This window comes from Megalobrama amblycephala, linkage group LG10 (assembly GCF_018812025.1).
Source record: "Megalobrama amblycephala isolate DHTTF-2021 linkage group LG10, ASM1881202v1, whole genome shotgun sequence".
Lineage (NCBI taxonomy): Eukaryota > Metazoa > Chordata > Actinopteri > Cypriniformes > Xenocyprididae > Megalobrama > Megalobrama amblycephala.
In genome coordinates this window covers 15,592,736-15,610,016 of record NC_063053.1, presented here as the reverse complement: position 1 = coordinate 15,610,016, position 17,281 = coordinate 15,592,736, and the positions used below count along the sequence as shown (strand labels likewise).

At 35.3% G+C, this 17,281-nt stretch overlaps 2 protein-coding genes across 2 annotated transcripts; one reads left to right on the top strand and one right to left on the bottom strand.

The window, feature by feature from the left end:
• The first annotated feature begins 1,197 nt into the window (after window positions 1-1,197).
• Window positions 1,198-2,546, top strand: sfr1 (SWI5-dependent homologous recombination repair protein 1). Its single transcript, XM_048204859.1, has 3 exons — window positions 1,198-1,511; window positions 1,702-2,022; window positions 2,112-2,546. The coding sequence occupies exons 1-3, from the start codon at window positions 1,422-1,424 to the stop codon at window positions 2,301-2,303; spliced, it is 603 nt and encodes a 200-aa protein (XP_048060816.1). The 5' UTR covers window positions 1,198-1,421; the 3' UTR covers window positions 2,304-2,546.
• Window positions 2,429-17,119, bottom strand: cfap43 (cilia and flagella associated protein 43). The gene is given in 39 exon segments (XM_048204858.1): window positions 2,429-2,722; window positions 3,438-3,591; window positions 3,755-3,835; window positions 4,019-4,183; window positions 5,246-5,405; window positions 5,506-5,618; window positions 5,735-5,939; window positions 6,044-6,132; window positions 6,223-6,309; window positions 6,558-6,665; window positions 6,812-6,931; window positions 7,265-7,390; window positions 7,489-7,569; window positions 7,717-7,806; window positions 8,926-9,132; window positions 9,301-9,477; window positions 9,665-9,781; window positions 9,940-10,044; window positions 10,263-10,388; window positions 10,532-10,609; window positions 11,594-11,692; window positions 11,844-12,015; window positions 12,150-12,280; window positions 12,412-12,579; window positions 12,672-12,835; window positions 12,921-13,070; window positions 13,649-13,752; window positions 13,839-13,869; window positions 13,872-13,986; window positions 14,080-14,160; window positions 14,307-14,423; window positions 14,639-14,770; window positions 14,872-14,951; window positions 15,079-15,241; window positions 15,539-15,689; window positions 15,820-15,987; window positions 16,124-16,220; window positions 16,350-16,600; window positions 16,980-17,119. Coding segments are annotated over 39 exon segments (4,968 nt in total). The 5' UTR covers window positions 17,009-17,119; the 3' UTR covers window positions 2,429-2,546.
• Between the last annotated feature and the right edge of the window lie 162 nt (window positions 17,120-17,281).

Here is a 17,281-nt window from a genome sequence, read left to right as displayed (position 1 = left end):
ATTTTGAATGCAGTGCTTCATTTTGCACGAGATGTGAGGCATTTTGCATTTTGTGTGTGCACTTCTTGGATTTGTGTGTAAAGTTTTGAAAAAAAGAGGCAGAGTTTTGAAAATGTGTGTAAGCAGTTGAAAAAAAAACTGTAAAATGGGGTCAGATGAGGATGCATTCATTACCAGCAAGAGTTTAACTGTCCTTACAGATGTACACAGGTGTTCATGCATACCATTTTAGCCAATCCTATACAACAGTTATGATTTAACGCTATAATTACTATTATGTAATTTTATTACTCATTATTATTATCAGTGAATCATCTGAAGAGCTGAATCAAAGAACAATGCAAATGTTCCAAATGGAATGTAGGGAAATACAAGCTTCCCAAGGGAAAAAGGTGTTGCTTCTCTTGAGATTTGTATGCCTTTTTCTATTGATGCATTTTTCCTGATGACCACACCCTGATGATACAAAATGCACATGAGTCACAAAAGCTTTTAACTCCACCCCATGTGGATCTCTCACTCTCCCTCTCTCTGACCAGTGTATTAGACCCCATTCAAATATAGGAAAAATGTGAGAGCTGCATGAGCTATTAAACAATTAAGATTTCATAGACAAGTTATAACAAGAAAAGATTTCCAGTAGAGACAGAACAGCCATGGGGTTGAATAAAACATGAATGCACTGAACCACAAATGTAATCATCTTCATTTGAAATTTGAGGTTTTTCTTTGTGAATGTGTTCTTAACTTTTCTATAGCCTAGACTTATGAACATCCATAATTAGTAATATACCTATATATGCAATATAATACATATATAGTCAACATGTTAACCTGTTTTCTGTGTTATTTTGTGAATTAAAAATAATAAATGAATTATGAGATAATTAAGCTTTTTTTACAGTTTCTTTCACAAATTATCTTTCAACCATGCATGTTGTTCATCATATATTTTTAAATCTACCTATAAAATTATGATAATTTGGCTTTATTTGTTCATATTGTCATGTAAACTGTGAATAGTGTCAAACAGTGAAAAATAGATTACACATACAAAAGAAATAGATTAGAAATGTAATAATTGCATAGTTCTTTAATTTTATGTAGCTACTTAAATCCTATTATTAACATTTATTATAACTAAAATTAAACTAACAGTTCTTTTAGACTACATTTCCCATGATTCTTGATAATGACAATGACGTATGACAGCCCCGGAAATGACGACGAAATAAATGGCACTTGCACCAAATTCAAAACATTAGCGTGCCCACTGATCACTTTACAGCTGACAGATCAGATTAACATAGAGTTGCTTCCGACTGAATTATTACACCAGCAAAACGGATATAATTATTCATCCATTTTAGAGTTATGTAGCCGTTTTCTTCTTTTCATAGCGATTTCATATGGTGTAAATCATGGAGTCAACTCCGATAAAAGTGACACCAGCTAATGAAACTACACCGAATGCAGCCCAGTCTTCTTCAAGTAGGCCCAGTGCAACCAAGGTACAGCTTATTGGCTTTTTGAGTTGATTTCTAATGTGTTTTCAGACGAAGCTAACATTAGCAAAGAATGTTAGCTTGTACAACCTCTTGTTATTTTTCACACACAAACAAAATCACTGACTGTATTGCGTCAAGACTTACATGTGATCATTGTTGATACTTTATGAACTTTTTTGTTTGTGTGCTTCAGTCCATGAGTGCCTCACTGAGGGAGAAGTTAAAAAGAGGACGACACTCATTCAGATCCCCCCTCAGTGTGGTTAAACGCCTTAAAATTGAAGATGACACTCAACCACAGACTTCACAACCGGGAGACTCAAAGCACAGCGTGATTGACGAAAGAGAGACTGATACTGATGTCAATCGGAATGATATGAGGGAGCAAAGAGACTGTTCACATCACACAGCTGAGACTGACTCGATTCAGCAATGTGAAGAGCTAAGAAAAGCAGTGAAGGAGAGATCAGAAACCTTGAGAAGATTAAAGATGGCCAAGATGTATAGAAAAAAGGTAAAGAGATCTAAATGAAGTATTGCCATTAACTTATAAGCCAAGGATGATGTATTTGAAGTTTGTCTCTTTGCTGTTTTTCCCCATAGAATGACCTGACCCAGCTGCAGAGGCTCATAGACAAATGGAGATCCTGTGCTCAGTCTGTGCTGTGTGAATTACAGAGTGAATTACCCACAGAGGGAAAACAAGCTAGTCTTTCTGAACTTATAGACAATTTTGGGTTAGATGACAAAATACTGCACTTTGATAGAACAGAGGAAGACTTCACAGACTCCTGAAAGTTATTATATTAGTTTTATTCACACTATTTAAACAGGTTGCAACATGCCTTTTCAGACCAGGTTCTTCAGAAAATATTCAGATTATATGTGGAACTGATAAGACATTGCAGTGTGAATTTTGGTAGGTTTATTAAACTGTATTGTAATTTATTACACTTTTTTTTGTGTCATGTCTGTCTGTTGAAATAATTGTATTTTTCAACCAAAAGCTGAAATAATAAATCTGTTATGTATCCTGAATCAGTTGTAGTGTAGTTGAGAAAGAGATGGGAAGTTCTTCATGCGCAGTTTCTCAAGCTCTGCTCTCAGTATGAGTATCTCTTCAGATTGTGCTCCGGCTATGGCTAGCAGCTTCTTTCTCAAGATGATATCTTGGTAGTTCTTCTCCGCCTCTGTCTCCTGGTTATCTCCCATTGCTGGATAATTTATAACAACATGCTGTGAGATATTTTGGCTCAACTTATTTTTATCACCATAGCTAAATTATTGGGCCTTATTCATGAACCATGAGCAAATCATGCATCATTTAAAAAATCAAAAATTAATTAAATAGGGCAATTTACACTACTGTTCAAATGTTTGTAGTCAGTACATTTTTTTTTTAATGCTTTTGAAAGACATTTCTCATGCTCCCCTAGGCTGCATTTATTTGATCAAAAATACAGTCAAAACAGGAATATTGTGAAATGTATATTAGAATTTAAAATAATTATTTTCCATTTTAATATATCTAAAATGTAATTTATTCCTGTGATGGCAAACCTGAATTCAGCAGCCATTACTCCAGTCTTCAGTGTCACATGATCCTTCAGAAATCATTCTAATATGCTGATTTTCTGCTTTTGTATTATTTACATTTTGTATTACTTGTATTTTTTATTTTTTTTTGAATTCTTTGATGAATAGAAAGTTCAAAATAACAACATTAATTTTAAATATAAATCTTTTGTAAAATTATAAATGTCTTTACTTTTGATCAATTTAATGTGTCCTTCTTAAATAAAGGTATTAATTTCTACAAAAAATAATAAAATGTACTGACCCAAAACTTTTGAATGGTACCAAACACTATTTTTGGCTAAAAAAAAAAAGTAACTTTTTTTTAATTGGGCAAGATATAAAGTCATTTACCAACAGCCTCGAAAATATTTCTTCTCTCTGCGACTGTAATCTCCATTTCAGCCATTTTTGAGTCGAGGGCTGTGTTCTTCTCTTGCATTTGTGCATCTTGTCTGTTCAGGTGCTTTATCTGTTTCTTGCAAGCCTCAATCTTCTTTTGATGAGTCTAGGCAAAGAGTGAAAATAAAAGTTTATGTCAGCCACTGAATTTTATTAATATAATTATCCAGACTGAATTTACAACTGGGGAATGCCTGTGCTGTGAAATCTGGCTAAGTTACTCTATGCTTATCTTTGCAATGTGCGTGAAAAGTAATGAGTAAGTTTACCGTTTTCTGTAAGTCTATGGTCCTCTCCAGAGTTGTGAGCTGCTTTGGCACCCTGTTGTCATTACTTGTTTCATTCAGGTACTGACATGAGGAAAATACAAAAAACAAATATTTGTAATTGTAATATTATATCATTAAAGTATCACAGACAAAGGTAGTCCTGAGCCATAGTGTCCTCTTGTCTTAGATCTGTATATTCCTCTTCAATTTTTACTAGATTACTAGATTTTTCAATCAAGGTTACTTCAAATTAAAAATCCATACGTCTTGAATCTCCTGAGTGATGCGCAGGGTCTGTATGTCTCTGGCTTTGTTGCTGAGATCTTCCAGCTGCATTCTCATTCTCCTGTGATCCCACTCCTGCTGTATGATTCCTTTGCGGAAGTCTTTACACTCCACCATGCTGGCAATCTTCTGATCTCCTAAAGCCTGATTGATAAATTAGTTTACAAATTATTAATGAATGAATCAAGAAACGTGTAAATAGTTGCATAAACTGACAGTTACAACTATTTTTATTTCAAAATAAACTGTATCAAATGTATTTTATTTAACCAATCATTGCTCTCTTTCTGTCAATTCTTAATTTATTAATAGTACAAATGGCCAATGTTGATGATCATCCAGATCTCTTTTTGTGCTTAGTTTCTGGTTGATGCACAGAAGTAAAATAATCTGCAATAACACTGATTATGAGTTAGACCATAATATTTTAAAGTATGAGCAAAATTCAAAGGGTTCACCCAAAAATGAAAATTCTGTAATTTACTACTCACCATTGTGTCGTTCCACATCCATAAGACCTTTGTTCATCTTCGGAACACAAATGAAGATATTTTGATGAAAACCTCCACTGAAAGCAGCAAAATTATCACATTCATTGTTAAAATAGTCTACAGTGGTCCAACCTTAATGTTATGAAGCGACGAGAACACTTTTTGTGTGCAAAAATAATGACTTTATTCAAAAAAATTTGTCTCTCCTCTGCTATGCCATTTTCGTTGCAGCGCTTCCAGGTTCTACTTCCGAATGGTGGCTCGTTATTGGCTGACGCTGTTCACGTGAGCAGCACAAAGCATGCGTGTTATGTTGACGCAGGAGCCAGTGCTCGGACGTAAACAAGGTACCAGCTGCTTAACAGACTGACAGGGAAGAGGAAAAACTGTTGAATAAAGTTGATATTTTTGTTTTGTTTTTTGCACACTAAAGTATTCTTGTCACTTCATAAAATTAAGGTTGAACCACTGTAGTCACGTTGACTATTTCAATGATGTCTTTACTACTTTTCTGGACATTGAATGTGGTCATTTCTTTGCTTTCAATGGAGGATTAAAAAAACCTTGAATTTCATCAAAATATCTTAATTTGTGTTCCGAAGATGAACGAAGGTCTTAGGGGTTTAGAACGACATGAGGGTAATACATAATTCATTTTTGGGTGAACTAACCCTTTAAATGAAGAGGAAGATGGAGATTCTCTGGTTCTCTGTACCCTGATGGTGCTGTTCAGGTCCTCAATTACTCCACGATGGATCAGCAGAGCATCGGTAAAGTCAGCAATGAATTCTCCAGCCTCCACTTCCACCTGACCTTGCTGTAGAACGATCTGCACCATGCTGTCCAGTCGAAACCTCATCTTCTCTTCACAAAGGCTAGGACAATATTAGGTATTAAATTATTTGGTCACAGATCCTTAATAACATCTTATTTCCAGTGATATCCTTAATTTATATAATGAGCTGTTCTTCTCACCCATTAAGTTCATCAATGAGATTTTTGATTTCAAGTTGAGCTTTCTCGTCCTCATCTGTTCTCCTCTGAAGAAATGCCTGCATCTCCGCCAGGGTCAATGCCTTTAGCTTGACCTACAGGAGTCAATGTAAAACCCCCCTCAGACAGTTTTTGTTTATGAATTATGAGGAACTCAGCTTAAGATCTGGGGGACTTTTAGCTTCTTCGCATTATGTCTACCCATTCTCACCTTTTGTTCACTTTCCACTTTGGCCCGTCTGGCCAGGCAAAACCTATCCCACACGACTGGATCTAATCCTTCCGGCATGTTCTCTGGAGCGTCCAACTCATCCATGGCCTTCATCATCAGAGAAAGTCCATCAGATGGGGCTGTTCCTAATAGTGCCCCCTCTTTAAACAGGTTGTTTTCAGTCTGAGTTTTCATCTTCTGAACCCTGTCAAACAACACTTTTTTTACTCTTTTCAAAGTTAATTAATACTGGACAAACACGTCTTATACATATGCATGATTGAAGGTACAAGTTCTCTGAAATAATACCTGGGTCTGCGTTTATAAAGCTTATAGAGCTGGTCAACTACATGTCCGGGGACGTCATAAAACTCTTTCCGAAATCCTTTGTCAAGAAGCTTTTAAAAAAGGAAACGGGTTTATAAAATAAGACTTTCATGGTGAGAACATCATGGATATGCATATGCATGATATGCTCGAAATCTTACTTTGTCCTCAGCGACTGTGTTATCATACACCTCTCTAAACTCATCAACGGTCTCCCTGTGTTTTTTCAATTCTTCCCCAATTTCATTCTGTCAGGAAAGACAGGTGACTCATACACTAGAACATGTGCAAAACAGTTGGTCTCACAGGAACGGATTAGCGTGCCACACAAGTTTGTTCCTGCCTGAAATTTTTGTCTCATCATCAGGAACATTATAATTGTCTCAAGCAATAACTGCCAATTTCTGATGTTGTTATATGGAGTTACTGTAAAAAGACAACAGCACAGCTGAATACATGATAAAAGACAGAATATCTGTATACAAACAAAGATCACCTTTACAATTCGTGCCTTCTCAAGTTTAAGGCTCAACTGTTTCTCTCTGCTGAGGATCTCTCCTTCGGTTTGAATGGAGTGAACCAGATTTGCAATCTTGAGCTCTTCCTAAAAAATAAAATCTCACAATCTATAGCAGCAGATGAGCAGTTACTGTTACGTAACTACATTGTTAGCAGATCATGTTATTTGAACACAGTAGGACCCTGAAAAGGTGACATGCAAAAATGTAATGATGTATTGTATCGTCTTACTTGGTATATGACCATCTCTGATTTCACCTTCCTATCAAACAGCTTTGTGAGTCTTTCATCAAACATCTGGGTAGCCTCTTTAATAGATGTCAGCAGTTTCTTCATTTCTGTCTCCAGTATCTAGTGAAACAGTGACTTATTCAAAAAGAAAGGGGTCTACAGTTTTAAAGAGATTTGAAATATATAGGGAGTGATTGCTTATAGGAATAGTTCATCCAAAAAATGCATATATGACATCAGTGATGCCAGGCGCCATTGGCTTTTGCACATGTGACGGATTTTGAAGCAGCAACCTGAAAATACTTGACAGCAAATAAGATTTTGTGACGTCTGTTTCTCGAAAAAAGATACTTTTATGGTGCTTTTTTTTTAATCATTTTCAAAGTTTAACAGCAAAAACCTACAGAATTTGGGTGAACGATCCCTTTAAGTGTAATGTGATCAAAGTCATACTTTTCTGTATTTCTCTTGCTCCTCACTGAGCTCCTTTGCTTTTTTCTCATACTCTTTGAAGCTCTTTCTCTCTTCTTCTGTCCACTGTACTTCAGGTTTAGACATGAACTCAGGCTGTGGTACTTCCTATGAGATAAACATATCTTAAATGTTATTTTACCCTGCCTTTGTGTTCTTTTTGATAAAGTTTATACATTCCAATAAGATTATTTCTTCCACCTCACCATCCTCAACACATCCTCTTTTTTAAGCTCCAGAACTCCACCCATCATCACATTGAGTGCTTGATCTCTCATGTTATCAGACTGCAATGAAAATGCAGACCAGTTATCATCTACAGCATAAGAAACACTGAAATATTTAAGTAACACACTGTATCTTTACAATATCTATAAATATAGCTAGTTTCACTGTTAAAAGCACACCTGTTGTGAGGTACAGTAACGTTATACCTTGGCTGCAAGCCTTTGCCGTTCTTCTTCTTCTCTTAGCTTTTCTTCTTTTTCTTTCTCCTCGGGGGTGAGGTATTTCTCAACCTTGATCTCGAAACACATGCATAAATTTGCCTGTCAGGCCCACTGTCCACAATAATAAATCTGTGTTTGTCATAATTACATGAATTAAATGATATAAAATGGGTCTACATCAGACTTGTCAGAACACATCTGTTGACTTGGACCAATAAAGGTTGAGTAAATCCAAGATTAACCCTAGAATTATTTAAAATCTTACAGTACAGTCCAAAAGTTTGGAACCACTAAGATTTTTAATGTTTTTAAAAGAAGTTTCGTCTGCTCACCAAGGCTACATTTATTTAATTAAAAATACAGTAAAAAACAGTAATATTGTGAAATATTATTACAATTTAAAATAACTGTGTACTATTTAAATATATTTGACAAAGTAATTTATTCCTGTGATGCAAAGCTGAATTTTCAGCATCGTTATTCCAGTCTTCAGTGTCACATGATCCTTCAGAAATCATTCTAATATGCTGATTTGCTGCTCAATAAACATTTATGATTATTTTCAATGTTGAAAACAGTTGTGTACTTTTTTTCAGGATTCCTTGATGAATAGAAAGTTAAAAAAACAGCATTTATCTGAAATACGAAGCTTCTGTAGCATTATACACTACCGTTCAAAAGTTTGGGGTCAGTAAGAATTTTTATTTTTTATTTTTTGAAAAGAAATTAAAGAAATGAATACTTTTATTCAGCAAGGATGCATTAAATCAATCAAAAGTGGCAGTAAAGACATTTATAATGTTACAAAAGATTAGATTTCAGATAAACACTGTTCTTTTGAACTTTCTATTCATCAAATAATCCTGAAAAAAAATATTGTACACAAATATTTTGTACAACTGTACACATTAAATGTTTCTTGAGCAGCAGGTCAGCATATTAGAATGATTTCTGAAGGATCATGTGACACTGAAGACTGGAGTAATGATGCTGAAAATTCAGCTTTGCCATCACAGGAATAAATTACTTTGTGAAATATATTCAAATAGAAAACAGTTATTTTAAATTGTAATAATATTTCAATGTAAATAAATGTAGCCTTGGTGAGCAGACGAAACTTCTTTTAAAAACATTAAAAATCTTAGTGGTTCCAAACTTTTGGACTGTACTGTATATACAGACTGTCTGTGTTACCTCTGAGTCGGTCACAGTAAGAGCTCTCTCAGGACACTCATTATCGGTGAGTTTAGGCTCCCACAGTGTCTCACTTAGGTCCAGCTCGGTCATAATCTCAGAGATACGCTTGTTCTTCTCTCTAATACGGTTGATTTCCTGTTCCTTCTGCTTGTAAACTGCCTCAAATTCTTTGTTGAACGTGGTCTTCACTTTGTAGATAACATCCTTCATAAAACAAACATGAAATATAGCAAATTAAGAGGAGTTTAGACCCATATGAACCCTTTTTATTTTACTGTTTAGACATTTTCTGTAAAATGGGATGCAAACACAAATAAAACATGATTTGTCCTGACTGTAGTCATTTATCAAGACAACAAGAAAAGTAATCACCTTTAGCAAGGTGATTTGGTTGATTTTCTGCTCTCTGACGTGTAAGTTAAACTGGTTGTAGAGATAAGGATTGACGCCTCCATAAAGAGAACTCAGACTGCCAGTCAGAGCAGGACTGTCCTCTGCTGCCTCCTCCATTTTCTCTTCAGAGATTGTGTCTAAAATCATCTCTTGAAGCTATGAAGAGTATTCATATTATTTGTGTCAGAATTGTCAGAATCTAACATCTGTAGAAACAAACATTCATCCATGGCCTTCCAGGGTCAAGGTACATTATGTTCAGTATCATGTGAGGCTTTGGTTGCTATGGAGGAACCCATTCCAACAGCTGACTCATTGTTTGAGTAACACACTGTACACTTACTTGTGAATCTGCCTGTTCAATCTGCCTCGTGGTCTCAACCCTATGAAGCTCTTCGAGTTCCTTTTCAGTGCGTTCCTTCATGGGGAAGTTCTTCACCTCATTTTCTGAATGAAAGGCCTGGGGGCATCGAAGAACACACAAAGACACTGACACTTGGCAGCTGTATAGTATTTCTATAGTTACAGGTAAGCCAGGTGAAATCGATGGATGTGTATAATGTTACAAAGTTTTTCCCCCATATAAAATCTACTTCTTTTTTTTTTTAGACCAGAGACCTTAATGGCTTTCCCTTTGACTTGCATGGAATCCCAGCATTCTTTCTTCAGGACCTCCCTCTGATAGCACTTGGCCAGATTCTCCATCTCAATCTCCTTCCTCACCTTAAAACACAAAAAAATCATCTACAAATCTAATATGTTGAGATATAGATTAGTTTTTACATAAGTAACTGATGGTGTATCAACAGGCTAATCATAAGATATTATTGTTAAACTATAGGGGAAAAAAAATTCTATATAAACTGAAAAGCTTGCTTGTACAAAAGATGTCTATATAAGTAATCGGCTCTTAATCATCTGTAAATAACAGTTGTGTTTACCCTGGTAACCTCCTGCTCTCCCTCCAGCTGCAGTCTCTGTTGCTCTTGCACATCCAAGTTAAATTCCTGTTGCTTAAGTTTCTCCATGTCTGTTAGACTCTCATTCTCCTCCATTATAGCTTTGATCTGGAATGAGCCAGAAACAATTAGCATGACCTTTCAACTTCAATTGTTTGATTGTTTGTATGGAAACAATACATTTAAAGAGAAAATAAAGTTGTTGTTGTTTTAAATATATAATATTAGAATTGGAGGATTCTTTCTCTTACTGTGTCACGAAGCACCTTAATGTTTCTTCTTAGATTTTTCTTTGTCTCTGCATACTGCTGGATCTCTTCTTGGAGAGCCTGGTGAGACACCACTGGAGTCATGATATTTGTATTAATGTATTATCTTTCAGTTATTCTATTTCTTAAACATCTTCCTTGATGTTTGTGGAAACCAGTATAATAAATATACACCACAAAAGTTTGGGGTCAGTAAGATTTTTTTTAAATGTATTTTTTTTAAAAAGAAGTCTATTTAGAATGATGGCAAAGCTGAATTTTCAGCAGCCATTACTCCAATCTTCAGCGTCAGTGTCAGTTGCTCAAAAAACACATTTCTTATCATTATCAATATAGAAAACAATTGTGCTGCTTAATGTTTTTGTAGAAACCATGATACTTTTTTTTCAGGATTTTTGATGAATATAAAGTTCAAAAGAACAGCATTTATTTGAAACAGAAATCTTTTGTAATATTATAAATGTCTTTACTGTCACTTTTGAACAATTTAATGCATCCTTGCTGAATACAAGTGTTCATTTCTTTCAAATGAATTAATCTTACTAACCTCAAACTTTTGAATCATAGTGTAGGTTATGTATTTTGCTCAATTTATTGGTTTTGATAAATGTATTCACTGTGGTGGTAATAATAGTAATAATATGAATGTGAATATAATATAATAACTCTTACTGACCCAAAACTCTTAAGTGTATATTTTAATATTATAAAAAAATCTATTTAATTTAATTCACAGTGCACACTGCTATATAAGGTTATAACACCTTTGCCACTACCACACCAGTGGTTGACATTTATTTTGGTTAATTATTTCAACAAATATATTTTGGAATCATAGGATTTTTTTTCTCCTGGAGGTCCTTTGATCAACCATTTTAAACTCATAAATTAAGAAATGCAAAAGGTGTTGTAAACTGAAGAGAATTAGCTGCTGGCAAATGATTCTATATTATATAATTAAAAACAATGAACACAAGGTGATTTTATATTGTTAATTAAATATGAAGCAATAACACATAAATAAATTCAGAGACAAGCACTAACCGCATCAATTTTGCCATCAAGCCATGTAGAACTAGTTGGGGATGCAAAATAGTTTTCCTCTTGTTCAGCTTCATGACTTATCTTTCCCTTAAAACTGACCTGCAGGGAGAATTTTGTGACAGTTTATATTTTTTTTTATCTCAAACTGTATTTATATTTTGTATCTCAAACTGTCATCTCCCCAGTAAACCCAGGTACAATATTGTGCCTAAATATTATTTAAACATTAGAAAACACTGTTTTTCTATACCTCTCCTGTATAAAATGAGGAACATCTGGTAAAGGATTGTGTCTGTGAATCCCAATCAGTCATGTTGGTGAGGACGGTGTTCTCTGAGGATACTACTGGCTCAAAAGAATCAGCAATTGACTGACCAAACTGGGTAGCTGCATTTGCTTTGCCAGCCCCAGAAAGCTTTAACCTAAAAGCATTGTAAAAACAAAAATGCTTCAGGTCAAGCTTCAAGGGCATTTTAAAATTACCAGAGAAAGAAAATATTGCTAGTTCTATAGTAATATTTGTCCGTTTGATGTTTTTTGAGACCCTTGAGCTCACCTTAGCCTGCTGCAGACGAGCGAGCCGTCCCTCAGGCCAGTGGTGATGAGGGTCTGACTGTCTGGGGTGAAACAAACAGATCCGACTCCATCCTGCCAACATGAGTGGCACTGCAGCTGCACATACCTGTCCTGCATGTCAAAAGGTATGCCTATTTACATACTCTTCAGATATTTGGGCATTTTCTGAGAAACATGTTGCTCCTAGCCAAATGCTCATAAACATGGATGAACTTGTCGAGAGTGGTTTTAACAGACAATACCATTGTTGAAATCTCACAGATGCGGAGCAGTCCATCCTTGCCAACTGTTGCCAGCCAGACTTGATGTGGTGAGAGCTGTAGAAATGCAGGGCTCAGAAAATGACCCCCTGCCTCCATCTCTGGTATAAGGTGAACTGCTTCCTGCACATTAGAGGGCTTTTCACCACTCTGTATAACACATGAGAAGCAGTTAGGTGCAGTGCCAAAAAAACAAAATAAAACTGTCATCAGGGTATGAGTGTTGTCTGTTCATGATGCACCTCAGGGATAATGAATCTTTGCAAGACTTTTCTCTGTTGGCAGTAACCAAATATCTTGTTTGTGGCCAGGATACAAGAGCAAAGTGCGTGAGGGAGCTCGTACAAACAGCTGTGAAGGACATCTTTACGCAGACGGCCGTGGACATCCACACAACTTGTTGAGTCTGGAAGTGGCACAACATTATGATCATTTTTCAGCAAAGCTTTCTGTATGCCAGCCTCAATTATGGCATGTTTTTCCTCAAGTACCTGTAAGCTGTTCCACAAACAACGTCAGTAGTAGAAGTACATTTCCCTCATTGATTTCTCTCCCTGTCTTGCTGCATAGCACCAGCACTTTAACCTGTTTGCTTTCTTTTTGGTATTGGGTGGAGAGGCTTACAATGGCACCTGGAGCCTCTGAAAAAATGTTAAACAACGTGTTAGAAATTACTTCAAACTTTAGGCAAAAAAAAAGTTACTACGCTACCATTCAAAAGTTTGGGGTCAAGTCTTTTATGCTTACCAAGGCTGCATTTATTTGAAAAAATAAATAAATTATAATAAATACAGTAAAAACAGTAATATTTTGAAATACTGTTAAAATAACTACTTTATATTCTTTCATATATTTTAAAATGTATTTAATTCCTGTGATGGACCATTACTCCAGGCTTCAGTGTCACATGGTCCTTCAGAAATAATTCTAATATGCTGATTTGGAGCTCATGAAACATTTCTTATTACAATCAATGTTCAAAACATGCTGCTTAATATTTTTGTGGAAACTGTGATACATTTTTCTTTTTTTTAGATACTTTGATGTATACAGATAAACAGTTCAAAAGCACAGCATTTATTAGAAATAGACAGCTTTTATTATAAATGTATTTACTGTCTTTTTCGATCAATTTAATGCTTACTGAATTCATTTTTCTTTCAAAAAAAATCTTACTGACCAAATCTTGAATGACAGTGTATGTTGTCCTAAAAATTACCAATCCATCCAATAACTTCAAATCCTTTTGATGGCCTTGCATTCAGCACAAACATGCGTGAGTCTGATGCTCCTGTGATTAAGAAGTTGCCACCTTGATCAAACCTGTTAAACAAATGTATATTATACAGTATGCTCAACATTCAGTTCACATTTCTCAAAAGAAATATGATAGCAAATGTGAAACTCACACCAAATGGTCTACGGGGACATGGTAGAATGAACTCTGTGAACTAGTCTGGGCTTCTGTTTTGTAGTCATCTCCACAAACAGGACATCTCCAGTGGCTGTCCCTACAACAACATACTGCGCTACGAGGCAGCATGCCATACTTGTCACCTGAAGTAAAGTCATGCACAGATTTATGTATTTATGGTTTGAGAAATATAAGTACTGTGTGATTCATATAGAACCTTTAATTATAGCACTAACCTGTATTTGCAGAGAGATAGAGCCCATGCAATGTCCATCATCCAGAGCCCACAACTGTACATCTCCTGCTTCTCTGACTGACTGCAACAATTATTTTCAATAATATTTCATTTCAGATCTACTATTTGTAATCTAATATCTACTACATTGTAATACTATACTATTCTAATAAGTGTCAATTTATTTTTTAAAATGATTAAACTATTGACAATGCAAAGTGCTTTTACCAAACAAACGTTTCTATCAGTGTATAACGCAGCAACAGCCACAAAATCTCCACAGAGGACATCTAGGACTTTGACCACTTTATCATTCAGCAGTGGTTTGAATCTGTAAACACAGCCCTGTGAAGCAAAACCAGAATTTATTCAGTGTTTCTCATCGTCTTTAATTAATTTTGTTTTTATGATTTGCATTGCATTCTGGCATAAATATAAGGCTATTTTTTTGATAATTTTTGATAAAACATATTGTACATTATAATAAAACTGTATAATAATATAGTTGTAACACAAATCATATAAATGCAGATATTATGGTAAATTATAATAACACTTACTGTGTTAGAAGTTAGCAGCAGTGTCTCACCGTCGGGGGAAAAGCATATAGTCGATGCTGCCTCATCCAAAGCCCATGTCTGCACAACCTCCAATTTGTTTCCTTTCATTTGTATTTTTCGTAAAATGCCTTCCTGTAATTGTTTTGGAAATGCTCTTGAATCAGGCTGAAATTATGTCTCTTGTGTTTAGTTTCAGGGCTATTATTAGGGCGATGATAAATAACATTTCTTACCATTCCTGCAGCAAAGAGATTACAGTCCTGCAATACTAAGCTCTGGAAACTGCCCTCCTGTAGAAACGTTTCACTGTGATCTGTGATGGAAAATTAAAATAAAATGCAATTTAAAAAAGCTCTCAAAAACAAGGAACTAAATAAGTCTAAAATTCATACTAGTAACAAAAATTTCAATCATGAAATCTGTAATGTTTTACAGATTACCTGTGTGGGTTACTTCAGTTTGGGGTTTATACAGGACAGAGACAAGCAAAGTGTCAGGATTCACACAAAGCAGAAAACCTTCCTTGCAACCAACATACAGGTCAGAAGAAGTTGACCAGCAGATGGCACTTGGACACAGTTTTGGTTTTATTCCTTTCAAAGGCTGTTAGGACAAAGACAAACATTATGCTGTGACTTTCACAAAAATAAAGTGTTGTCTAAACTTTTTGATTATGATGATATTTCCCATAGAAAAGTAGCCTTGCCTCAAATTATTTTCATTGATCAACATTATTATTGATTAAATCAAAATCTGTACTTTTGTTTGATCGAAAAATTTTTCAGGAAAACATATAATACTTTTTTTTTAGATGACTTAATGTAGCACTAATAAAAACCCATCTTCAGGAGAACTGCTGGTTTGTGAGAACACACTACTAACTAAAGACATAACCCGTACCACAAAGTTGTCAGCTTTGTCTCCACTCAGTCCAGCGACTGCTGAAGTGGGCATTTGAGGACCTAAGTGTGTCAGCTTCCCACTGAGCATATGAGACGGGTTTGCTTCACACTCAATAGCTGAACCATCAGTGGCAGGGAGATCGACAGCACTGCCAAGCAAACATAAACATTAAGAAGATATATGGGGGTACAATAAACAATATCTGCATTAATCCCACTGGCATATGAAATCCATGTGCAAATAACAGTGACATCTGCTGGAGAGTAGACGCACTCTACCTAGGATTCATCAAATGATAGTTGCCACATCTTTCAACATTCCAGATGGTAAGGGATTTAGATTTTACAGCACAAATTTGACACCAGTTCATGGGGTTGAAAACCAGTGCTGTGATGTCCTCTCCCCAAAGTGGATGGCTGCAAAGTGGAATCATATTCTCCCAGTTCCTAAAAAGTAGATATTAATGATTAATATTAAAACTGTAATGCAAAATAGAAATAATTTCTGTTGCAAATCTCAGACTATTGTGGATAAAATTATTGTATTTGTATTGTGCGGGACAGGGTGAAACATGGATTTTACCATAACGTGATAGTGTGATCAGGTATGGAGGAAGAACTGACTAAATAAGGGCCAGTATCACACAGTGCCAAAGCCGTATAGCCCAGTTTAGTTGTACCTGAAAAACAATAACGGTATGAGTTTTACATGTTTTACGATATTTAGTGTTTCCTCTTAAAACAGTTTGATAGCAACTAAAATCAGCCCTATGAGCTTGTTGTTTAAGGTGCAACTAAAAACGACTCACCTTTCAGTTCACACATCATCTCAAGCTCTGGATAGTTGTAGACAAAGATGGAAGGATTCAGTCTGTCAGAGAAAGCAAGACACCTGCGATGTCCACTTGCTGTAAAGGCCCCAATACCAGAACCAGGACTCTGCAGAGTCTTCCTCGTTTTAGTTTCCACATTGAGGAAAACAATGAAGTTTCCACAGGTGTAGCATGCTGTTTTCTTGTCGACAAATTTAAATGTGTCATTGGTGAATCCTTGCACCCACCTTATACATGGAAATAAACATGAAAGCAGCATTATAGATATCTTTTGTATGTATTCTCATCATTGCAATGAATACTACAACATTTGTACATATTTTATTTGTTTTTATATTGTGTGTTTGTTTGGTTGTTGTTGTTTTTAAGATTGTGATAATACGTTGATTTTAGTGAATTTTAGTTAACTTTAGGCCTATATCATAACACCGTATACAGCACCGTGTGCTGTATATTCGAGCATATTTTCTGCTCAATGCTAGTTAGCTAGCTATGATAAAATGTTATTCAGACAGGATATATTTACAGGCTATAAATTAATTATCTGGTGCGAAAACAATGTCAAATATTGTCCAAGTTTTATTACATACATGATTCGTAACTTACCGAACTTCCAAGTTTCCCAGTACATCCATTTCAATCCGTCAGCCGAGAGCTCAACCTCTGAGTGTGCGTCTGTTTCCATAGCAACCCAAGCACACTGACTTCTTCAGTAACACACATTTTATTGTTTTATTTTATTAATTTTATTTTACGATTATGATACATATATGAAACATAATGTTTCATATATGTATCATAATAGTAAAATAAAATTAATGACTTTTGACTTCTTCAAAGTGTACGTTATGCATTTTGCTTTTCACCATTAAAAGCTTGATTACTGGTATGTATATCATATAGCTATA

What these genes read in the sequence shown, in the direction of transcription:
- sfr1 (XM_048204859.1), top strand. Translation starts at nt 1,422, where the DNA reads ATGGAGTCAACTCCGATAAAAGTGACACCAGCTAATGAAACTACACCG. An exon ending in GTAGGCCCAGTGCAACCAAG is followed by an intron (nt 1,512 to 1,701) that starts GTACAGCTTATT and finishes TGTGTGCTTCAG; the next exon opens with TCCATGAGTGCCTCACTGAG. An exon ending in CCAAGATGTATAGAAAAAAG is followed by an intron (nt 2,023 to 2,111) that starts GTAAAGAGATCT and finishes TTTTCCCCATAG; the next exon opens with AATGACCTGACCCAGCTGCA.